At 35.4% G+C, this 22,088-nt stretch overlaps 1 protein-coding gene across 5 annotated transcripts in view; it reads right to left on the reverse strand.

Annotated features, from left to right (window-relative positions):
• The window catches only part of rttn (rotatin), a 128,695-nt gene that overhangs the window by 43,646 nt on the left and 62,961 nt on the right, over window positions 1-22,088 (reverse strand). For all 5 annotated transcript variants that reach the window (XR_015524853.1, XM_087309371.1, XM_087309370.1 and 2 more), the window contains exons 25-28: window positions 21,383-21,622; window positions 18,682-18,826; window positions 9,663-9,835; window positions 3,231-3,450 (exon numbers count right to left, since the gene is read on the reverse strand). Coding sequence is in view for 4 of the 5 variants with exons in the window: in XM_087309371.1 (XP_087165497.1) it covers window positions 3,231-3,450; window positions 9,663-9,835; window positions 18,682-18,826; window positions 21,383-21,622 (778 nt within the window). In the remaining variant the exon portion in view is untranslated. The remainder of the gene's footprint in view (window positions 1-3,230; window positions 3,451-9,662; window positions 9,836-18,681; window positions 18,827-21,382; window positions 21,623-22,088) is intronic.

The raw sequence follows: 22,088 nt of genomic DNA on the forward strand, positions 1-22,088 counted from the left end.
AACATCTCGGGCATGTCATAGGCCAGATTAACATGTAAGAATGTGTAAATAGACAGCCTATGAAGTCTTCAAATATTTGATGCTGAGATAAACAGCAGTGTGAATAAAATTCTGAATAATAAAACAATAGTTATCTTAGCCTTTTGAAATGCCCAAGATAACAATATCATTATGTTTATTATTGCAATTTAATGTATTACTGAAAATCAGCATATCAATTTCACAACATGTTTATTTTTTTTTAATCGAACCACGTCATAAATTTAACCTTTAAATGACTCAATATACACCAATAAATTCAACCATGTAGAGTATGAGTTAAGTATCATTTCAAATAAAACACTATTTTTTACTAAACAGAGATTAACTAAACGTTTAACAGTTGCAAAACTAGTAAAATAAAAGACCAAACTACCAAATAGTACCTGTCATGATTACAACCACATTAAATAGGAGAATTTTGCATGCAAAATGCTAAATGAATGAAGTAATCAAACCTCAGCGGCCAATAGCTCCTTTCACCACGTGAGCTAAGCTGTGACCATTAAGTGCATGAAGTGTTTAATGAATTACAAGTTTGTAAACATTCAGCATGTGTGCGCAGCGAAGTTGCAGAAAAAAAACAGAAGCGCTAGCATTTACAGCAAGGAAATGACATCCGATGCAGTATAGAGTTTGTTGTTATATTAGAGATAAGTTATATTGATTACATATTATATATATTATTTACATAATGGGGGCGACGCAGTAGTGCAGTAGGTAGTGCTGTCGCCTCACATCAAGAAGGTGGCTGGTTCGAACCTCGGCTGGGTCAGTTGGCGTTTTTGTGGGGAGCTTGCATGTTCTCCCTGCGTTCGCGTGGGTACAGGTGCGGTACAGGTGAATTGGGTAGGCTAAACTGTCCATAGTGTATGAGTGTGAATGAGTATGTGTGGATGTTTCCCAGAGATGGGTTGCGGCTGGAAAGGCATCCGCTGCATAAAAACATGCTGGATAAATTGGTGGTTCAATCCACTGTGGCAACCCCGGATTAATAAAGGGAAAGAAAATGAATGATTTACATAATGCTTTTAGTGTATTATAACAGCTTGTTACTCAGTAATAAGCACAGTTATTCAGCAAAATTACCATTAAAGTGAGCGGCGGTTATCTGACAGGTGCAATTGCAATTGCACCTTCCCAATGAATATTGGATATGACAAAATGGCCAAGCATCAAGCCCCAAATATACAATCTCATTGAAGCTCTAAGTGATTTTACAAGAGAGAAGATAAAGACCTACCAGCCTACAATGTTGTTCTGTGTGGTCTGTGCAAGAAATAAAGCTCCATGATTACCAGATTCAAAACTTTGTAGTGCTAAAAACCGAGGTTCTGCCTAGCCAAAGACAAGAAAAGAAGACGGAACTGTACAAGGCCTGGGTAATTAACCATCAACAAGCAAAACAACTGCATTTTGACTGCATTCTGTGTCTGCAGATTAATTTACCATATTTAACTATTTTTGCTGAAATCACTGCTGTAATCATAAACGTGTAATGTGTAAGATTCAGCATAGCGTGAACTTACCTGTTATAAAACAAGAACTGCAGAATCGAGCATTTTAATTAGGTCCTTACTCTATTCAGCTCTTATGATGGCTGTTAGTCAAAGACGTCTGCGGTTGACATTAAAAGCAGTTTGGTGTATGGTAAAATTTAAGTTTTCTATTTTTGGAATTTGCCATCCTATCGCACAACACAACATGTTTGCTATTGCAACCGGTCTTTTGTTTGCAACTGGTATAGTTAAACCCCTGACGTCATGTGTGATGTAGGTTGGTAATTCCACTATAGGTTAAACGAGTACTGTACATCATCCGGGTATTAAAAATGCACCTATTAAATGTTGAATATTCAGTGTGAATGGACTGTTCGTACTATTTATACAACAAAAGGGTGCAGAAAAGTGCAAGTATACGATTTGGGATGCACTTATAGTGAATGTATATGCATGAAGATCAATTACATCTTTCATTCATTCATTTTCTTGTCGACTTAGTCCCTTTATTAATCTTGGGTCACCACAGCGGAATAACCACCAACTTATCCAGCATGTTTTTTATGCAGCAGATGCCCTTCCAGCCACAACCCATCTATTGGAAAACAATTACATCATCTTAATATAAATTTAAGATGTAGTTCAGCCCCGTAAAAAAGAAATAGGCTGTTAATTTACTCACCTTTAGACCATCAACAATTTAGGTGACTTTTTTTACCATTAGTAAATGTTTTCGGTAGAAGATTTTTAGCAGAAACTATATTCACTGGTGAATTACAAAGTGCAAAGGTGAGTAAACTGCAAACCTTGGATTCAGGGTGAACTATACATTTCACTTCCCATGAAGTTTAATTGAATGATAACGATGCAAAGGCAAATTCATATCCAAAATTTAATTAAATTTGTTTAGCTGTGCATTTACAGAATGAGCACTGTGCTCACATTATTTGTGCCTTTCTTTCTATTTTTTTTTTCATATTTTATTCCTTTTAACTGTTTTAACACACTTTAATCTGTTTTTAATCATTTTTTATACTAAATGTATCGGTCCCACTTTATATTTGGTGGACTAATACACATTATTATGTCCTAACACTGAAATTAATCATTTATCACAATGTACTTGTTATGTAAATACATGTTTTTATATTGTATTTATAAATAAAAATACCTGTATGTAATTACATCGGTAAATACATTTTTAATTGCACTGCTAACCATCCTTTACACCACAACCCACCTTTAAACCTACACACATACCCTCAAACATCTCCCTAATTCTAACCGTATCCCACCTCAAGACCACCAGAAATAATCTGCAATACATTATGAACACAGTAAATACATTGCATACATTTTTTGTACGCAATAACATAGTAGTTAAGGCCACCTTATATAAAGTGGGACCAATGTTTCTTTTTTTTGTTGTTTATGTAAAACACTTTGAACCACCATTGTGTATGAAATGTGCTATACAAATAAACTTGCCTTGCAAAGCACAGCAGATGAAAAGCAGCTGAGACTCGAGCTTGTTGGTTCTGGAGTGGTTCATGTCTAAGTGTTTGGGAACATCGTGGACTCTGCTTATGAGTGTGCGTTTAATGTGAGAGGAGCAGTGAGTGTGCATGTAATCTGTGCAAAGTATATTCCTGTGTGTAACCGAGGCACTTGAGCACATGTGTGTGTACATACTTCCAGAAGGCTGCTGAGGTACTTGAGACATAGCGTGTTTGGCTCTACGCTAGGAGTGTGTGTGCTCCAGCCGGGCAGGGCAGTCACGTGGGCCATGGTCCTGAGTGTGCGCTCTAGAGACGGCAGGCCGTAAAAGCATGGAGCATCAGACAGGCGCAGACACTGCAGCAGACGCAGAGACAGTTCAGAGGCAAACGTTCCAGACAAAACCTTACACATCCTGAAAAACAAAAAGGCAAATTCAAAAGAGTGAGTAAAAGTGTTATTATTTGACACTAAAGGTGATGATATTATGTGAGAAATACTTTTAATCATTGCAGACTACAGTAATAACTATGAACAATACTTAATGCTGGAGTAATTGACACTGAAATTAAATGACATGGTCACACTTTACAATAAGGTGAATTAGTTAATGTCAATGTATTTACTAACATGAACTAAGTATGAACAACACAACACAGCATTTATTAATGATAGCTTTACATTTACATTTCAACATTTACTAGTACCTTATTAAATTCCAAAGTCATGCTTGTTAACAAGAACTAGCAATGAATCAATCTATTTTCATTAACTAAGGTTAACTAACATGAACAAATACTGTTACAAACGTATTGTTTACGGTTTTTTCATTCCTCCTGACAGAATTGGTGTAACTGAGTCAGAATTGTCTTGCTCGCACAAGCTTTTCAACTCTGTCCAAAAATTTTCTATAGGATTGAGATCAGGGCTTTGTGGTGGCCACTCCAAAACATTCACTCTGTTGTCCTTAAAGCACATTTTAACTTATTTGGCAGTATGCTTAGGGTCTTGGTCTGTTTGGAAGACCCATTTGTGGCCAAGTTTTAATTTTCTGGCTGATGTCTTAAGATGTTGCTTCAGTATTTCTACATAATGTTCTTCCTCATAAATGCCATATGTAATGTGAAGTGGACCAGTCCCTCCTGCAGCAAAACAATCCCACAACATGATGCTGCCGCCCTCAGACTCCACAGTTGGGATGGTGTTTCTAGGCTTGTAAGCTTTTCCCTTTGTCCTTCAAATGTAACACTGGTCATTATGGCCAAACAGTTTAATCTTAGTTCCATCAGTGTATGTAAACTTCTGGTTTCAACTGTATGTGCCAATTTCATGATCCCTGATCATTGGTTTTTGAATTACCCTGGGGATTTACGTAGGAGGTTAGACATCACATAACATACACCTCGCAACATGCAGAAAACTCCACTGTCTGAACACACCAGTTTAGAAGTGAGTATACGTATACTTTTGTTATAAGTTTAGTTTAGATATTAGAAGATGCTTTGTTGGTTTATTTTCTATTAGGTAGTTTAGACGGTATTTTCAGCTAGTTTGGGGTTTTTGTAATGTTGCTTTCTTGTATTTGGCGCCGCTTGACATCCTCTTTTTCTCTTAATAATGTATTGATTGATTTATTTTCTTTTGTGAGATTCCAAATTGTACATACTATTTTTGCTGTTTCACTTCTTTTCACTTTTGTAAACAAATTCACTTATTTTTGCATTATTTGGTTGTCGTTTGCTATTTTGCCACCAACTCACTACAAAGTCATCAGAATGTGACTTCTTTAACCCCTTGAGCTAAACTTTAGTCATAACATTTTCAATTTTATCTGTCTTAGAACACGGTGTAGCTACAAAAAAGTCTAACTTTAAACAGAAAATTTGTCTAAAATAATTTTTAATTCATGTAACTGATCTCTGGGTGTGGTGGGAACACTTTTAGTTTACCTTTGTATAAATGGTTTCTATGTGACATTATTATCACACATCACTGTGTCTTGGATAGCTAGCTGGGGACTTTTTCAAGTGCTGCGTATTATATCATTGTCCTGCCTAAGCCATGGTACCACAGCAAAATTCCTTGATTATTATGCCAGAATGAGAGTATAGTTTCTAGCCATACTGACCTACAAAAAAACAACTTTTCATATTCATCTATCTTAGTTCACGATGTACCTACAGAAATGTCTATCTTTGAATAGGAAGTTTGTCAAAACTCATTTTGTACTCATTCAACTGATGTCCGGGTGTAAAGAAAGCACTTTTAGATTAGCTTTGTATAAATGACTTCTATGTGACATTGATATTTCACATTGCTGTTGCCTGGTTAGCTAGCTGGGGACTTTTTTCGGGCACTACATAATATATTATTGCTCCTGCAGCAGATATGGTCTGGCAGCAAAGTCGCTTGATTATTACACCAGAATGAGCGTATAAACAAAGTCTAACTTGTAATAGGAAATTTGTTAAAAATTACTTTTTATTTTTATGTATACTTTATCATCATTAAACCACTCCATCTATGTTTAGATCTATAGTACACACTTTATGTAGAACAACACTTTCATGCTGTATATTTTAAATGACTTTTCTTATATCAAGAAAAATTACAAACTAAAACAATCATAACAGAGACAGCCCATAACAAGCATGCTAAACAAACGATACCTGTTAGCTTGCTGCTCGTAAACTGAACATATTCTGAAGGAAATGTTTTAGTATATCAAATTTGCATTGCAGGGCCTTGATGCATCACCATCTAACAGTGGGAATTTCCAATTTGCGGATCCTTAAGGACTTTTCAGGAGATTTATTCCATAAATAACACAATAAAATCAAAAGCATCATTAGATTTGTATTTCCCCCCAGATGGCAGGTAGAGGAAGAAGTCTCCTAATGAGGATAGTAAAACATTTTCTGCAAGTACGAGAGAGAAAACGAAGAGCGCTTTTGAATAACAAATCTGCCTTGTCGGTCTAAATGGTTTCACTGAGTGTTTTTGGGGAGCAAACAGATGTGACAGAGTGTTTTCACACCCTCAATAACCACAGGTGCACGCTAAGCTCAATAGCTGCTACGGCTCTTGAATACACTTGAAGATTTAATTAAAATGCACAGCGGCCTCCAAACCAATCATCCTTTTAGAAAAAATAGACCCACATCAAAGAGTGATATTATGGCTTTATGGCTTAAAGCAAACAATCCCGTCAAAAAATTCCTTATTCACATCAACCTGCACGAAATACTTAAACACTAAATTGTGCAGCAGGCCAGTAGGTGGTGATGTCATTGTGTAAATGAATATTATACACAAATACGCGGTCATGTAGCCCATTCTTTGTAGCTCACTTAAACAATTTAAGATAAATTAGCAGATCCTGAATCTTTTAAATGTGAAAACTGAGCTCTGTTATAATCATCAATGCAGTGATCGGCTGTTAGCAAGACATCAGAGTAATGACATCATCTGATTAATATTTAATTATCAGGCATGTCAGCAAAATGACATGAAAGATCATAGTAAACTAAACTGTTTGCAATAACTTTTGCAAATCTGCATAGGCTACTTGTACAGACTTTACACGTTTATGCGTGAAGATTATAGTTTTAAGCAACCTATTTAGTTTTATTTTTTATTAGTTTCACTTATTTAACTGTAAATTTTACATTACATTTACATTAAATTGAAATTAATTTACAATTACAATTTTCTTTTCGGCTTAGTATTTTTATTAATCAGGGGTCGCCAAAGCGGAATGAACCGCCGACATATACATTAAATTACATTCATTCAATTTCTTTTCGGCTAAGTCCCTTTATTAATCAAGGGTCGCCACAGCGGAATAAACCCCAACATATACATTAAATTGTTTAATTTTCATATAATTGAAATTAATTTTGCATCAAAACAGTAATTTTGATATTTGGGAAGGGGTCTGCACCTGCTGCGCTTCATCAGATCACCCACACATTAGCCCACATTACATGTGCTGACATAAGCAAATTCTATATTAATTTATTATATATATATATATATATATATATATATATATATATATATATATATATATATATATATATATATATATATATATATATATATATATATATATATATTTAATAATTATAATAATCTAATATTTTAATTATAATAGTATTCTGTCATTCAGAGTATTGGCCATGTCTATTACAAATATTTTCAGAAATAGTACTAAACCTTCTCAAAGTATTTGTTTGTATCTAAAATGTCTGTATCTTAAAAGCATATATTAGTGTCTAAAGCAGAAATGCCCAAAGTAGGGCCCGTGGGCCAAAGTTGGCTCGCTGTAACTTCTGATTTGGCCCACAATCCCATCTGAGAGGAGAGTAAGAATGAACTGGCTTAGTCCTTTTATTAATCAGGGGTCACCACGGCAAAATGAACCGCCAACTTATCCAGCATATGTTTTATGGAGCAGATGCCCTTAAAGCGGCAACCCATCGTTGGGAAAGCACTTTGATTTGTCACGGTTAATTATTCATAAAGGCTTCTCAACATCGGGTTTCTGCACAGAAGACAACTGCTGTAACTAAACAAAGTTATGCAAATTGTGCGCTAGTTAAAATTTCGAGCTTGTACACAGAGGCTATTATGCACACAGACCGGAATAACAATGGCTGAGCGGAGGCTACTAATCAAAGGCCGTTAACATACTGCATCGTTCGTTGTTTCCAATGGAGGTGCGCTGCTTGCTTGTGAATATTGGGAACGGGTTGACACGCTCGCTCGTTCCAGGCACACCTAATAAAAGAATGCCGGGAGCACACCATGAGTCACTTGACAAGAACTGACTAATCAGCTTTATACTTTGTATGGTATATACACATTTCTACTTCAAAGAGAAAAAACAAAATGAAAATACCAAACAATTTTGTAATATAGTTGATCAAAAGTTTCTTTCAGAAAGAGGTTCAGCATTCTTTCACTACATTTGTTCTTTTTAAAAGGGAAATACTTAGCTAATATGTAGCTTAGATTTACATTACATTTTTTTATTTATTTACTTATCTGTCATATAAAATTTTGAGCTGCATTATTTGGTTACCGAGCAGCAATAAATAGCACAAAATATAAGGAGTTTCCACTATTTTTTAAACTAGTAGTGTTTTGAAATTTATGAACGTATAAGAATCATGATAACCATGAAACCGTGATTATTCCTCAGACTATAATCCTACAAACAACATCTATAATCTCTGTATCCCTAGGTTCCACACAATCGATTTGTGTTGGACGACTACGACAACTACCACTATGATGATGATTCCTTCATTTTTTTCAACAACTTAATTAAAAAAATAAAACAAAGCTTCTAGTCAACAGTTTCTAGTCAATATCATTCTTTCCATTTTGCATGTCGTTTACTGCATAGAATTCATTAAAATAGAAGTAAAATAACCTTCATTTCAAGTTGCATCGAAATAGTTTTGCATTTTTGCAGCTGATAAATCAATTATGAGAAAATTAAGGCCCTTAAAAGTATTAAAAAGTCTTAATTGCATTTTTACGACGTCTTCAATTTTGTTCAAGCATTGACCAAAGTGTTCGACTCCAAAAAATAAAAATAAAATAATAAACTATAAATATATTTATTTTCCTCCTAGATTAAACAATGGTGTGCTCTATCCAGGTTTGGGCCAGAGCGTGTTCAGCCAAGCTGCTCCGTCCAGGTAATGTCACGTAATTTGTGACAAATGCGGAAAGGTGATGTGACGCTCTCCACATGGAGCTAAACCAAAGAGCGAAACAGACGATAAAATTTAAGTTAAAGGTTTGATACTGATTCGAATTTGAAGTGGCGATGAGGTCTTAAAATATTCTTAGAAGGTCTTTAAAAAGTCTTAAAAAGGTATTGAATTTATCTTTAGCATTCCTGCATATACCCTGAATACAACACAATTACATAACAGCAGCGCTCTCCCATATTTTTATTGATTAATACTGCCCTTAATTTCATTTATAAGATTGCAGAAGGATGGTTTTCACCATCATGCTGATCACTTTTTAGCCATTCGGTAGAATTACAGCTTGAACCGCTGTAGTCAAATCCCACTCCTAAACCATGAAGGCTAAAGTAAGTGCTGTTGAAAAATACAAGTAAAATATACTATATCAGGGGGAAAAAAGTTCCTTTAATTTGCAAGAATATCCCACAATATTACTGGTTTTACCAAATTTTTGCATACTAGACATTTCTCAAAATCATTTTAAAAGTCTCACCACCCAAACCTCTAAACATCACGGCATTATGGCCAAACAGTCACTCAAGACAGTTTGCGAATAACTTCCATTTTCATAGTTTTCAAGCAGAAAAAAAAAATCTCCAAGGCAGTCCTCAGGTGGCAGTGTGTGTGGGTACGTTCTATAGATAGCTAGAGCTGTCTGCTTGACTGCATGTGTTAAAAAATATATGAGTGAGTCAGTAAGTGTGAGTCTGTCGCTAAATGAGTCAAGTGAGTCATTTTTTTGCGTGAGGGTGACTCATCCAGTCTCTCTGAGTCATTACCCTGTATTCATGTGTGTGAGTATGTGCGCGTGTGTGTATGTGTGTGTGTGTGTGTGTGTGTGTGTATGTGTGAGTGTTACCTGTCAGAAGTGAATGTCATCAGAAGCAGCAATGTGTTGAAGAGGCCTGTCAGTTCTCTCTGTAGCCGGTGACTGAGGTGGGCCTGGAGTTTGTCCACTTCCCCCTGTGACTGGACGTGTGTGTGGTTCTGCGGATCAGCGCTCAGCAACAAGTTCAGCAGTGTGTGCGACTCCTGCACACACCAATACAGATATTTAACAATGTGATCTGTCATTTACGGCTGCTGGATGCCTCCAGATTCAGCTGAACACGATCTGATGATAGCAACCTTATCCTCCTGCAGGTATAACTAAAAATAATAACAGCTTTATTACAAACTACTTGCGTATTTTACAAAATAATATTTATTTTTTGGTATATGTACAGATCAAATACAGAGCTATTTTAACCACTGCACATGCAGACCTTTTTTTTTATTTATTAATATACAGTACTGTGTAAAAGTCTGCCCTGAGCTTTGAGAGGGTAAGAAGTTTGCACAAATCTAAAAGGAATGAAGCAAATGCAGTGTCCTTACTTTCAGGTAATTTAGGTATATTTTTTAATATACAAACAAAACATATGGGAAATATGAACACAATACAAAAGACTAGCATCAAATGTCTGTGTGTAACATGACCTCTTGAGCTTTTTTTTTGTCTGTAACTATGTGCTATTTAATATCAAGCTCTAACTCTTTCTTTCATTTGTTTTTAACAATTAGACCCAAAAATCCCAACTAGAACATGTATTTGGTGTCACGTTTCAGGAAAGGGCAGGATGAGGACACAAATGCAGGGACAAGAAAAAAACAAAAAAAACATGGGTTTATTAATTAAAAAAAAAAAAACAAGAAGCAACAAAAACTACTCTGAGGGGGGAAAACAACTAAAACATAGGGCTGGACAAGAATGGACAAGTCAATAAACTACAACAAACTAGCACAGGACAGCAGACATGAGGAGACTATAAAGAATAAATAATAGGTAAACAAACAGGTGAACATAGACTAATAATGGGTTAAAAAGGAGGGTGGGGCTAGACAATACACAGGAAAGCACATGACAAAGAAACAACACAAGCCATGTGCTCACATAAAACAGGACTAGAACACGCAGCTAATAAGCGAACCTATTAACCGCATGTTAACATGAAACGCATTGAAGCACGTTACTGATATGTAAACATGGAGCCAACTGCTCTACACAACACCAAGATGAAATGGGATAACAGAAAGACACGAGTACACAATAAATGAAAACAAGTGCATGTATCATCTCAGTGCCAAACAAACCCGAAACCAACTAGACTGAGGCGTTGAGAATCACATCTTGGGCATTCTGTGTGCCTGGTGACTTTAGCTTAGTTGCTAAATGGCTAACATGGATTTTATTGAGAGAATAACTGTATGTGCTTTATAAAGGCTGAAAAACAGCATTGATACGTTTGGAGCAATGTCTAAGTCCACTACATCCTTTCAGAGGTGAACCCAGCTCTGTGAGTTCATAAACTTCTCCAGAAACTGAATCTGGATGATGGAAGCTTTCAGCGGTGCTTCAGACTGAGCCGAGCTCAGTTTGATCAACTGTTGCGATGTCTGCAGGAGGATTTCCCCCCGGAACACCAACAACAGGCACTGTGTCAAAATCATGGCCCTACAAAAGAAAGCTCCAGATTGGTTAACGCAGCGCGAATGTCAGCGGAAGTCATTCGTTGCCGCCTCATTCCCGCATATGCGAGAATGTCCATTCGCGCCTTTGCATCGACTTAACATGTAAATCACTGACGCTTGATGCTTCTTCCGAGGCTGGTTTGAACGCAGCATAAGACTTTTGCACAGTACTCTATATTAATTTATACTAATAAATAGTATAAATAGTGTTGTAAAATTATTTAATGTACATATTTAAAATTAATACATCAAGCTGTAAATTGATAGTTCAACAACAAATTAAAAATTGAAATAGAAACCATTTTGTAATTACATTTAGACATTAAAAAACATTTTAATGAACATTTAAAAACTCATGCAAACATGTTTTTACATATCTAAAACGGTTTTGGAATTTAATAGCTTGATCTCTACTGTTATTTTTAGCCTTTATTATTATAGTTATGTGCTTTTATATTATAATTATGTGCAAGTAATGTTTACACATTCTAAAATAAATGTGTATGTGGCTTTAAATGTGACTCCTCCTCACGTAATACCATTTTTTAAACTTGTTTAATGTTTGTAAAAAAAAAAAAAAAAAAAAAACTACTTATATTTTTAGCTTTATTAAAATTAACAAACTAACAAAAAATCTCCTTAGTTTTATCTATTTCTTAAAAATACAAAAATTCCTCATACTCTGTATTTTTGTGCTTAAAATAAACATATATTTTCTATTATTTATTAACTTTTTGCTATATTTTAGTTTTCCATATCATGCTTTTTAGGTTTATTTTTAGTTGACAAACACGTTTACCAGATTTGTTTTACAATAACGATACCACTACTAGCAGGCAGTTGTTAAATTGTTCCAAAATGTTTTCTACAGTTGGACAGATGATACTGCAGGTACCTGTAGATGGTTATCACGTGTGTTGATTGTTTGTTGTACAGGTGCAAAAATGTTACATGTTGTTTTTAGGTGGTTACTAGAGTGTTATAATTGCTTGTTAGGCTGGTTATATAGCAGTTCATAAAGCACTGTTGGAAAGATATTGTAATAAAAATGATTTTTAAGGTTTGCTCAGTTTCTAAGAGGGTGATATAAATTGTTGCTGTGGCACTGATAAGGTTTTGTAGGTGGTTGCTAGGACACTGGCATGCCGTTGCTAGAATATTCCACAGCAATATAGTCAGTGGTCTGGATGGCACCAGTGTTGTTAAAAGGGTCATGAACTGAGAAATCAAAATTCCCTTGATCTTTTGACCCAAATAAAAGCATATCAAAGTTAATCTGCCAAAACAACAGGTTGCTGAATGAGGCAATTTATTAGCCAATAGTGTTTCTGATAGTGCCACCACACAATAAGATCAATGGCTGCTTCTACATAACTGTCTGTTAAGCTTAGCCCACTTATTTACCAACTTGTTTCATTACCGACCTTTTCATTCAGTCCAATGGAGAAACCAAATGATAAACATTACTTTGAGGTCAACAAAAAGCATGTAGTTGTTGCCTTCCCTCTGATCATAACATTAGGAGTGGATGAACTTTATTTTTACTCTTTGGACAGGTCTTTAAGAATTGAGTGTTTTGTTCATTTAATTTTGCCACAGATCATTTATTTGTAGGATTTTCAGAAAAAAATAAACAATTATGTGGCAACTATATTGGATATGACAGTAATGTCGCACCACACAAGTGTGAGTAACTGTTTTTATTATTCATTTGCCACTGCATTGTCTGTTACTACAGTTTGTTTGATTTGAATTTAATTGTTTTATTCTAATTTACTACAGCTATGAAAGATGTAGCCTATCAAGCATATATGCAGACGTTTACATCTGAATGTTAGCTAATCCAGTAATATTATTAATAATAACTTAGACGACTGCATCCACACATCTCTGCAATGACTCAAATAACTTAATAAAGTTGTCTGAAATGGCAAAGAAAGCATTCTTGTAGGACTTCCAGAATTCATCAAGACCCTTTGGATTCATCTTCAATCGCCCCTCCTTCATCTTACCTCAGACATGCTCAATAATGTTCATGTCTGGGCTGTCCAACCCTGAAGCACTTTGACTTTCTTTGCTTTCAGGAACTTTGATGTGGAGGCTGAAGTGTGAGAGGGAACGCTATCCTGCGGAAGAATTTGCCCTTTTCTGTGGTTTGTAATGTAACGAGCAGCACAAATGTCTTAATACCTCAGGGTGTGGATGTTGATGATCCACTCTGCAGATCTCATGCAAACCCCCATACTGAAAGTTACCCCAAATCACAGTTTTTTTTTTCTGATTTCCTGACTGATTTTTGTGAGAATTTTGAGTCCATGCAGATTCCAATAGGTCTTCTGCAGTATTTTTGATGATTGGGATGCAGTTCAACAGATGATTTATTGAAAATTGTACCTTTTGCCACTTTTCCAAATGATCAACTAGAAGTCAAGTTATTATTTGTTGCTCTCACAACTGGGATCAACAACAAGACTTTTGTCAGGTAGTGAAGTATTTATTTCCATTTCCACTGTCAAAAGTACTAAAATAGTTGCAGCATATACCTAGCTCAAGAGTATAGTACTACAGGGTAGAGATGGACTTAAAAAGTAGAATGCTGATTAGTTTACAGAGAATGTTTGCTTGCACATGCATCAATCCCAGTGAATGACAATACAGGAAACCATAATTAAAAATGCAGGTAAAAAAAGTCTTAATTGTAATGAAGCAATGTGGGTGTGCAAAAATAAACTTGTGACACACAGCGACATGCCAAGAAGCAGGAACAGGATCTTGCTGTTTGTCTTCCACTGTTGTTTACAAGACAGTCCCTTACTGGGCTGTTGTTTATGTGGCATCTAAAAACATCTGGAAAGCATGAGGGCATTTATTCCTTTTTCTATTTGAGAGCAGTTGCAGCTTGTCTATATTTAAATCTATGAACTTAAGTGAGTCAAAGACATGACGCATACAAATCCATAAGGTTTTCTTCTTCACAAGAGTATGCCGTTGATTGCAACTTTCTGGCATATACCCCTACCCAGGGACATGCAGATACTCTTTGGGGGGCAGGTGGGGAGTTGGGATTGCAAACTGAAGAGTGATTTTTGAGGGGAATTTTTTTTTCCTGGACAAAAAAGGGAATCTGCTCAAGCACCTAAGCACCCCTGCACTAGCCGGTCCCTAGTGTCCTGTGCGGAATTGTACAGTACTGTGTTGAACTCTACCACATAGTGGAAAAGAGGAATAAGTGGACCTCTAGCTTATTATTAACTAATAATTTTAAATAATAATAAGATGACCCTTTTAAAAGTTTACCAAGTAAAAGTTACAAACACGGTTGTTACTGGGGGGTTAGTTGGGTGCTAAAGAGGTACTGTACTGGTACTCTTGAGCAGTTGTGCAGGGCAGGGTGGCCTAATTAACAGTTAAAGGTCCAGTGAAGTGCTTTTTAATAATAATAATAATAACCAACCCATTTAGGTGCAGGTGACAAACTGCAAGCTTTAGATGTTTATTGATGAGAATTTCATCACTGTTTTTGAGCACACAAGCTTACAGATGTCCTTAAAGCTAAAATACTGATCCTAGCATATAAAAAAAAACAAACTTTTATTTGAATTCATGGGAACTTCAAAAGGTATGAATATTTTTTAAAGGGCACCTATGATGAAAATCCTCTTTTGGAAGCTCTTTAGACAGGACTGTGTAGGTATAGTATGTCCACAGTCATACTGGGGTGATATAAAGACAATAAGTCTCCATTTAATTTCCTGATGTTAAAATAGGACCCATTTCCCTCCCATTTTGAGGCCCACCGCAAAGTGACGTAGACGTGTGGTTGAGCCACATATTAACAGTTTATCCATAGTTTAATCGTATCTACAAGACAAGATGTTTGCAAAGCAGCTAGGATTAAAAGATCTGTTAAGCTCTCTGTGATCATTAATCATCATCAAATGTGATCAAGAACGAGTTTTACAAGTTTAAAACGTTTTTAAAACAGTGCATGTGTGTAATGAATTACAGCGATTTTACCGTCTTTATTTTATCCCCACGCCACGTCAAAACAATTATAAAAGAAGATGCTTCAATCCCGATTTTTGGACATTAAATCAGGTTTATTTTGTACATTAACATAATGGAGATCCATACAGCAGCTTATATTAACGTGTATCCAATCACATTTGCTATGCAAAAACGATGTTAAACGTGCGCGCTGTGTGTGTTAGTGTGCGTGAACTTTGTAACTTTTGTTGTGACTCACTTTTGCAGAAAGGTTTGAATTAACTCCACAACAAATACATCAAATAATCATTGGGAATTTTTTTACTGTAGTATTTCTCACAAACGTCATGCGAGATCTGCTTCCTTCATGTCTGTCACTGTGCTGTTTATCTGACGGAGCCGAGGCAGAGCTTGAGACACACTCTGACAAGCATGTGGGAACGGTGGGTGGGGAAAACTAGCATTAAAGGCCAGTGGCGTTGTGAGGGGGGGGCTTTGGGGGCTTAAGCCCCTGATCTCTTGGAATATGTTGCATTTAAATAAAAATATGTTGTATAATATTTATTTTGTCATCTAAGTACTGAAAATTACCACATACATCACGAACATTTCACTTAACGTAGCGTTTGTGTCAGGTAATTAAATCATCAGCTGTTCAGCAGTACCTGTTTCTACCGGCAGGTGGGAGTGGCTCTGTTATCACATGGTGTTAAAAAAATCCCGCCACTGCACTTTATTCATTCATTATTTTGAGGAGCTGAAGCTAATGAGGTAATAATAAAACTCTTTCGCGAAACTGAATAGTTTTAACTACTGATGAAGCTTATTTATTTGTTTTCACAGTATAAAATGTGTGTAGTTTTGGTGAAATAAAATAACTATAATCAGTAAAATGTGCATCATATCAATGTAAATACATGCGAGTTAGTCAAAAAAACGTAAATTGTACTAGCTTTCTAGATATGATATAGATATCTAGGCATATTTATATGATATAGCAAGTCACATCTGTTTCTGTAATAGTTAAATCACAGTAAGTGTATCCATCTAGCTTATTATTATATAGCTATATTCTACTGTAACATGCAATGTCAGTTAGCATCGATTTATAAATCTTATAAATCTGATTTATAAAACTTTTTTATGAAAATAACTAAAATGGTTAGAAGAACACATACAGTTGAAGTCTGAATTATTAGTCACTGTTTAATTTTTTCCCCAAATTCTGTTTACCAGAGAGAAGATTGTTTTCAACACATTTCTAATCATAATAGTTGTAATAACTCAACTCAACTTAACTGATTTATTTTATCTTTGCCATGATGACAGTAAATAATATTTGACTAGACATTTTTAAGACACTTTTATACAGCTTAAAGTGACATTTAAAGGCTTTAAAGGCAGGTTAGGGTAATTAGGCAAGTTATTGTATAACGATGGTTTGTTTTGTAGACTAAGAAAAAAATATATCTTAAAGGGGCTGATAATTTTGACCATAAAATGTTTTTTTAAAAATATAAAACTGCTTTTATTCTAGTTGAAATAAAACAAATAAGACTTTCTTCAAAAGGAAAATATTATCAGACATAGGCTACTGTGAAAATGTCCTTGCTCTGTTAAACATCATTTGGGTGTTTAAACATCAGATCTTATTTTCATTCTACTACAGCAATAGCTGGATGCCTTCACCCATATTAGGGATTTCCTAGAATGTTCTACAACTTTTGTGAGGCATATATGGAATTTCTGCTCAAGTATAAATAAAACAGGCATTACATGCATTTAAAGTGCTACAATGCCCACATCAACCTTTGAGAAAAAAATCTGAGAAAAAAATCTTTGAAAAACATTTCCCTCTGGAAAAATTTAAAGTAAACATATTTCTAGCATATAGATCTTTATTTAAATTTTTTGCAGCCTACTATTTTTGATAGAATTGTTATTGTATAAAAATAGTAGCCTATTGAATATCAATATTTTGCAAGGTATTGAATTTAGAAATTCCAGTATCTTGACAACACTACACCTCAGTTAATCACTCTGTCCAAATGAACATGTTTGTAGCTTTGTATCAAATTGGATAACAACTCACACTATAAAATACATTATGTTTTCAGATTTGAAGACATGCAGAAAATTAAATTTTCAAAAAACTAACAGAAACTACAAATCAGGAGGAGATAGGAGGCTCAAGAGGTATGATATGGCTCATAACAGACTAGTAAATGAGAAGTGGGTTAATTTATCTTTTTTTTTCCTATTTGGTGTTACAAGTCACAAAAACCCTTTATTTATTATTAACCATTTTTAATCTTGTTAATAAGATTAGAGTAGAGTAGGTATATTAGTGGGGTGAATTAGTGAATTAAAACTTTTTTTGGGTGGGGGGAATGGGGGGGTGGGGGGGGGGGTGTTTGGGGCAACTTCTTTGGGGCTAAGCCCCTTATCCCTTTCGACCCTAGCAACGCCCCTGTTAAAGGCACAGGCCACAAAAACAGCTACATTGTGTTCAAAGCAGTAAATTTCAATTTTCTGAAAGGTAAAATAAATAATGATGGGTTTTGAAATAAAAGCTTTACAAACACACTCTGGAGACACAAAAGACTTCTGTTAAATCTTGAAAAAAAGGTAAAATAGGTGCCCTTTAAGTGTATTGGTTTGTAAAGAAGCAATTCTTAATTCTGCATGATATTCTATACCCTAAATATGTGTGTGGTTTATTTTAAATGCAAGTCTACCGGATATTATTTATTCTTTACCTCAAAAAGTAACAGTACACTCATCAGTAAGCAACACAATTTGTGCAATCACTCATGTCCGATGATCTAATGATGCAGGATGGATTTTGTGAAGAAGATTATTATTAAGCATGTGCTTGCCTTAGCAGGCTCGCTAGTGCCTGTGTTTCATTTAGACAGCACAGATGTTTGAGCAACACTCCAGCGACTGTAGATGCTCTCTGCATTTCACCACCTCCCCCACCAGGCGTTTCATCAAACCCAGCGTTCTCCGTCGAACGGCAAGGCAGCTTTGTTTGCATACATACACATTAATGCGCAGCAAGGCGAGATGAGAATTTTAGGAAATAAAGCCATTCATCCTCAGTGTGACAAACAAAAACAGTGACAGCTGATGAACAGCTCTCCCTTACAAGCTTTATTATAATATTAATGTATTTGCATTGCTCTGCGGTGTGATTTATTTCAGAGCGTCTTAATAAATACACCACACTGTGTTCATCTGAGGCAGGAGGGCAAGTTAATTTAATTACAGAGGTACAATAAGCCTCTTTATTGTTTTATGAGGGCTCCAAAGTAATCTAAAGGAAATGCAGGCACTGATCCATAACAGATTCAAGATGGCTGTTTATTCAGAAATACCTGGTTTAGGAGTAATTCCAACAACCATTTAAGGTCCTGCTGGTCCAGTTCAGATTGATTCTGCTTGAAGAACGTGTTGAGGAAGGACAGAATGTCCACCAGGAGCCTCTCATCTTGATGGCAAGCTGGACGTACAACCAGAAATCTGTGGGATAATTAAACAATAAATAAATGCATATATAAACACAAAAAAAAGTTCAAAGCAGAGTCAGAAATTAAAGTGCACTTTTGTCACCAAACAAAGTCAACCTACAAAGTTAAAAGGGTCAAAAAATCATTCTACATACAGCACTTAAAATAAAACGGTTGTTGTGATAAAAGTGAAATAAGAAACAAATAAAAGTGTAAATGTATATATCAAGTAGATGTGCACACTGCATTAAGTTTTAAACTAAGCATATATACTGTATGCATTTACATTATTAATATTATGGATGTAACGGTACATGTATTCATCCCAAACAGTCGCGGTACAGGTGTCATGGTGCAATTCTACTCCGAAGATGAAGACAGTCAATACAGATGCCAGTCACAGGAGTTAGAATAAAAAACACAGCAGTGCAACAATTGATGGGCCATTCACACGGAATGCATCTTTGCATCTGAAAACACAATATGTAGTGGCCAGTAAGGATTCTGCCATGTTGCCATCAAATAAAAGAGTTGCCATGCCAACTTGCAAAATCGAAGCAGTCAATGCTTGCCACACTTGATGGTTCTTCTGAATGGTCCACTGCTTTGAAGCTGATGTTAAAGAGGCTCTATTAAAAGTTTTCGAGAATTACCTTCCATATAGTGTTCAACACTGCAGCTAATGTTCAAATCTGAAAGTGCACATTGTTTAAAAATAATTTTTTTTTTTTTATAAAAGATCCGACTCAAGAGTCGTTTAAATAATTCATTGTTCGTCTGGATCTTTTGCCTGTTTGTGTCGTCATCAACACGAAACACTACCAAATATGAAGTGCCAGATCTAAACGTGAATGTGCCTTTCCCTTCCAACACTAGTAGAGTGCAGATGTGTGTGGGACTGATTATGACTGAAGATGAGAGAAAATGAATGAGTTAACGTTCTGGTGATTAATGCAATAATTATTCGTCGGCCATTTGTTTAAGGAAGGATTAGAAAAGACTGCTTTGTCAGAGCTTGACAGAAACTTTATCAGTGCACAGTTCATGAACTAGTTTAAGTAAGTGTAAGTAAGTGTGATAAAAATAGTTGCCTCCTTGTTTTTTTTTGTTTTTTTTTTTTAGCTTGCAAAATATGTATTTAATTGTGTTTTGTTACTTGTAATCGCTCCACATGCCTTGTACTGTATCTGGTTAAGTCTTTATATTCATATATCGTGTTAAAGCCACGTTGAAAATGCAACGCGTGCCACTTTCTTTACAGATTTAAATGTGTTTGTGAGCTTGCAATCCTCTGCCCTTTTTTGTTGCTTAGGCCACCATCAGCTATTCCACAAACATGGATTGGTGCTAAAAATAAATGATTTTCAATAAGTTAACTAACTATTTATTTAGTTAAACATACATTTTAAACTGTAGGCCTACATAAGCTCGAAACAGTGATTTTTGATCACCTTAATCCGACTAAGCTAACCTAACCTAACCTAAACAGAAATAAAAATAAGACGTGGAGTGTGCATATATTAGTGGCATTATTGAAGTAAACACCGTGATCAGTAAGCACCATCATGTAGGACTTTTCGCCATATTTTTCATCAAAATCCACACATGTAGCTGTCAGTAAAGGACCGCACACACACATCGCGAAATGTGGAAGTTTTTTTTCTCTCCATTCGGTGTGCGTTATTAAATTCCATAACACTCTCACCAGTCCTTACGTCTTATTTGCGTCTAATACCCCAGAATGTCACGGGCATGAATAAAATGTTCTTGAGTTAAAGTATAAATGCCGAACTGCAGGTAAAGTCAGGCATCCTGCTGATTTGAATTAGAAGAGCACGTTTTTTGTCAGACAGCTCACTGGTTAGGTATACATCCCCGCTAAAATATCAAGATGAAGTCATCATAGCTTCCGGAGAATAGACCCACCTTCCAACCTAACTTTGAGAACAGATCAAAGGCGATATTTTTTTTAATTGCATGATAAGAGTTTTACGTTAACGGCGATAACGGTCCCACCCCTAAAATATATATATATATATATATATATATATATATATATATATATATATATATATATATATATATATATATATATATATATATATATATATATATATATATATATATATATATAAACATCAGCACTTACAGTACTTGATCATTTGAATGTTTGCACAGAAATAACCCAATACTGGAGTTTTGAAAAGAATAGAGCAAGTTCATATTTGCATGTCTACTTCTCTGACAAACACAGCTTTGAATGCACTGCTATGATCATATCAATCATAAAAAAATTAAGTCCTATAGGAATAAGACGGTGAGTGCATTCAATTTGAGATGTTGGTATTTTAAAAGATTTATCATGCTGCTCTATACATTTCATATACAAGCTCTGTTTGGCCAGAGATAAAACACGTTTCCGCAAGGTGTCAGCTTATTCATTGTTTAGGACTCTTTAATGCTGGTGCACTCTATCAAACTCTTGCAAAGTCATGCTGGGTGATCACAAATCACAAATGTGGATGTACAGAGAAGACAAATCTATAGATCACACACACAAATTGTTTACCTCTCTACAGCACTGTGCCAGCTCATGGTTTGCAGGATGTTCTTGCAGCTTTGGGTGGTGGATTTGAGTGCAAGGAAGTCAGAAAGAAGATACAGATGCATTCTAGTGATGGCAAAAGTGACGGTGCTGTGGGAGCTCGCATCACAAACCGTGTGAATGCAGTCCTCTATAGCGGACCTCATGTTGCTGATTCTTAACACCACAGCCTGAGATTCAGACAACACCAGATCACTATGAAACCTTAGAGTGGTGAGAAAACAGAGAATGAGATGTCATTAGTAGGGTCAGACAGAATCTGTGGACATTTTTTGCTATTTCTGCGCAGAATTTTGTTAAAAATCTGCGGATTCATGCGGAATGATTTGGGGAGTATTATAACTAAAACCTTAATATATGAAATAAAAAGTAATATCTTTTTAACTTTTATTTAATGATTAAAACGCAAATCCAATTAGATCCACTTCATTTGGTAAACAAAGCAAGTCTCTCATATAATGTCTACTAAAAGACAGAAAATGTTGATTTACAAACTATATTGTAAATAAAACATATAAATTGTCATATTAGTCAATAATTATACTGAATTTAATTTAAAAACTGAATAAATATATATTTACACACATTTACAGAAGTAAATAAACAGAATCAATGATGGGCTAAAAATCTGCGGAATTCTGCGCGTGCAGATTCCGTGTGGGCCTAGTCA

Source organism: Danio rerio, chromosome 24 (assembly GCF_052040795.2).
Source record: "Danio rerio strain M-AB ecotype USA chromosome 24, GRCz13ab, whole genome shotgun sequence".
NCBI classification, from domain to species: domain Eukaryota; kingdom Metazoa; phylum Chordata; class Actinopteri; order Cypriniformes; family Danionidae; genus Danio; species Danio rerio.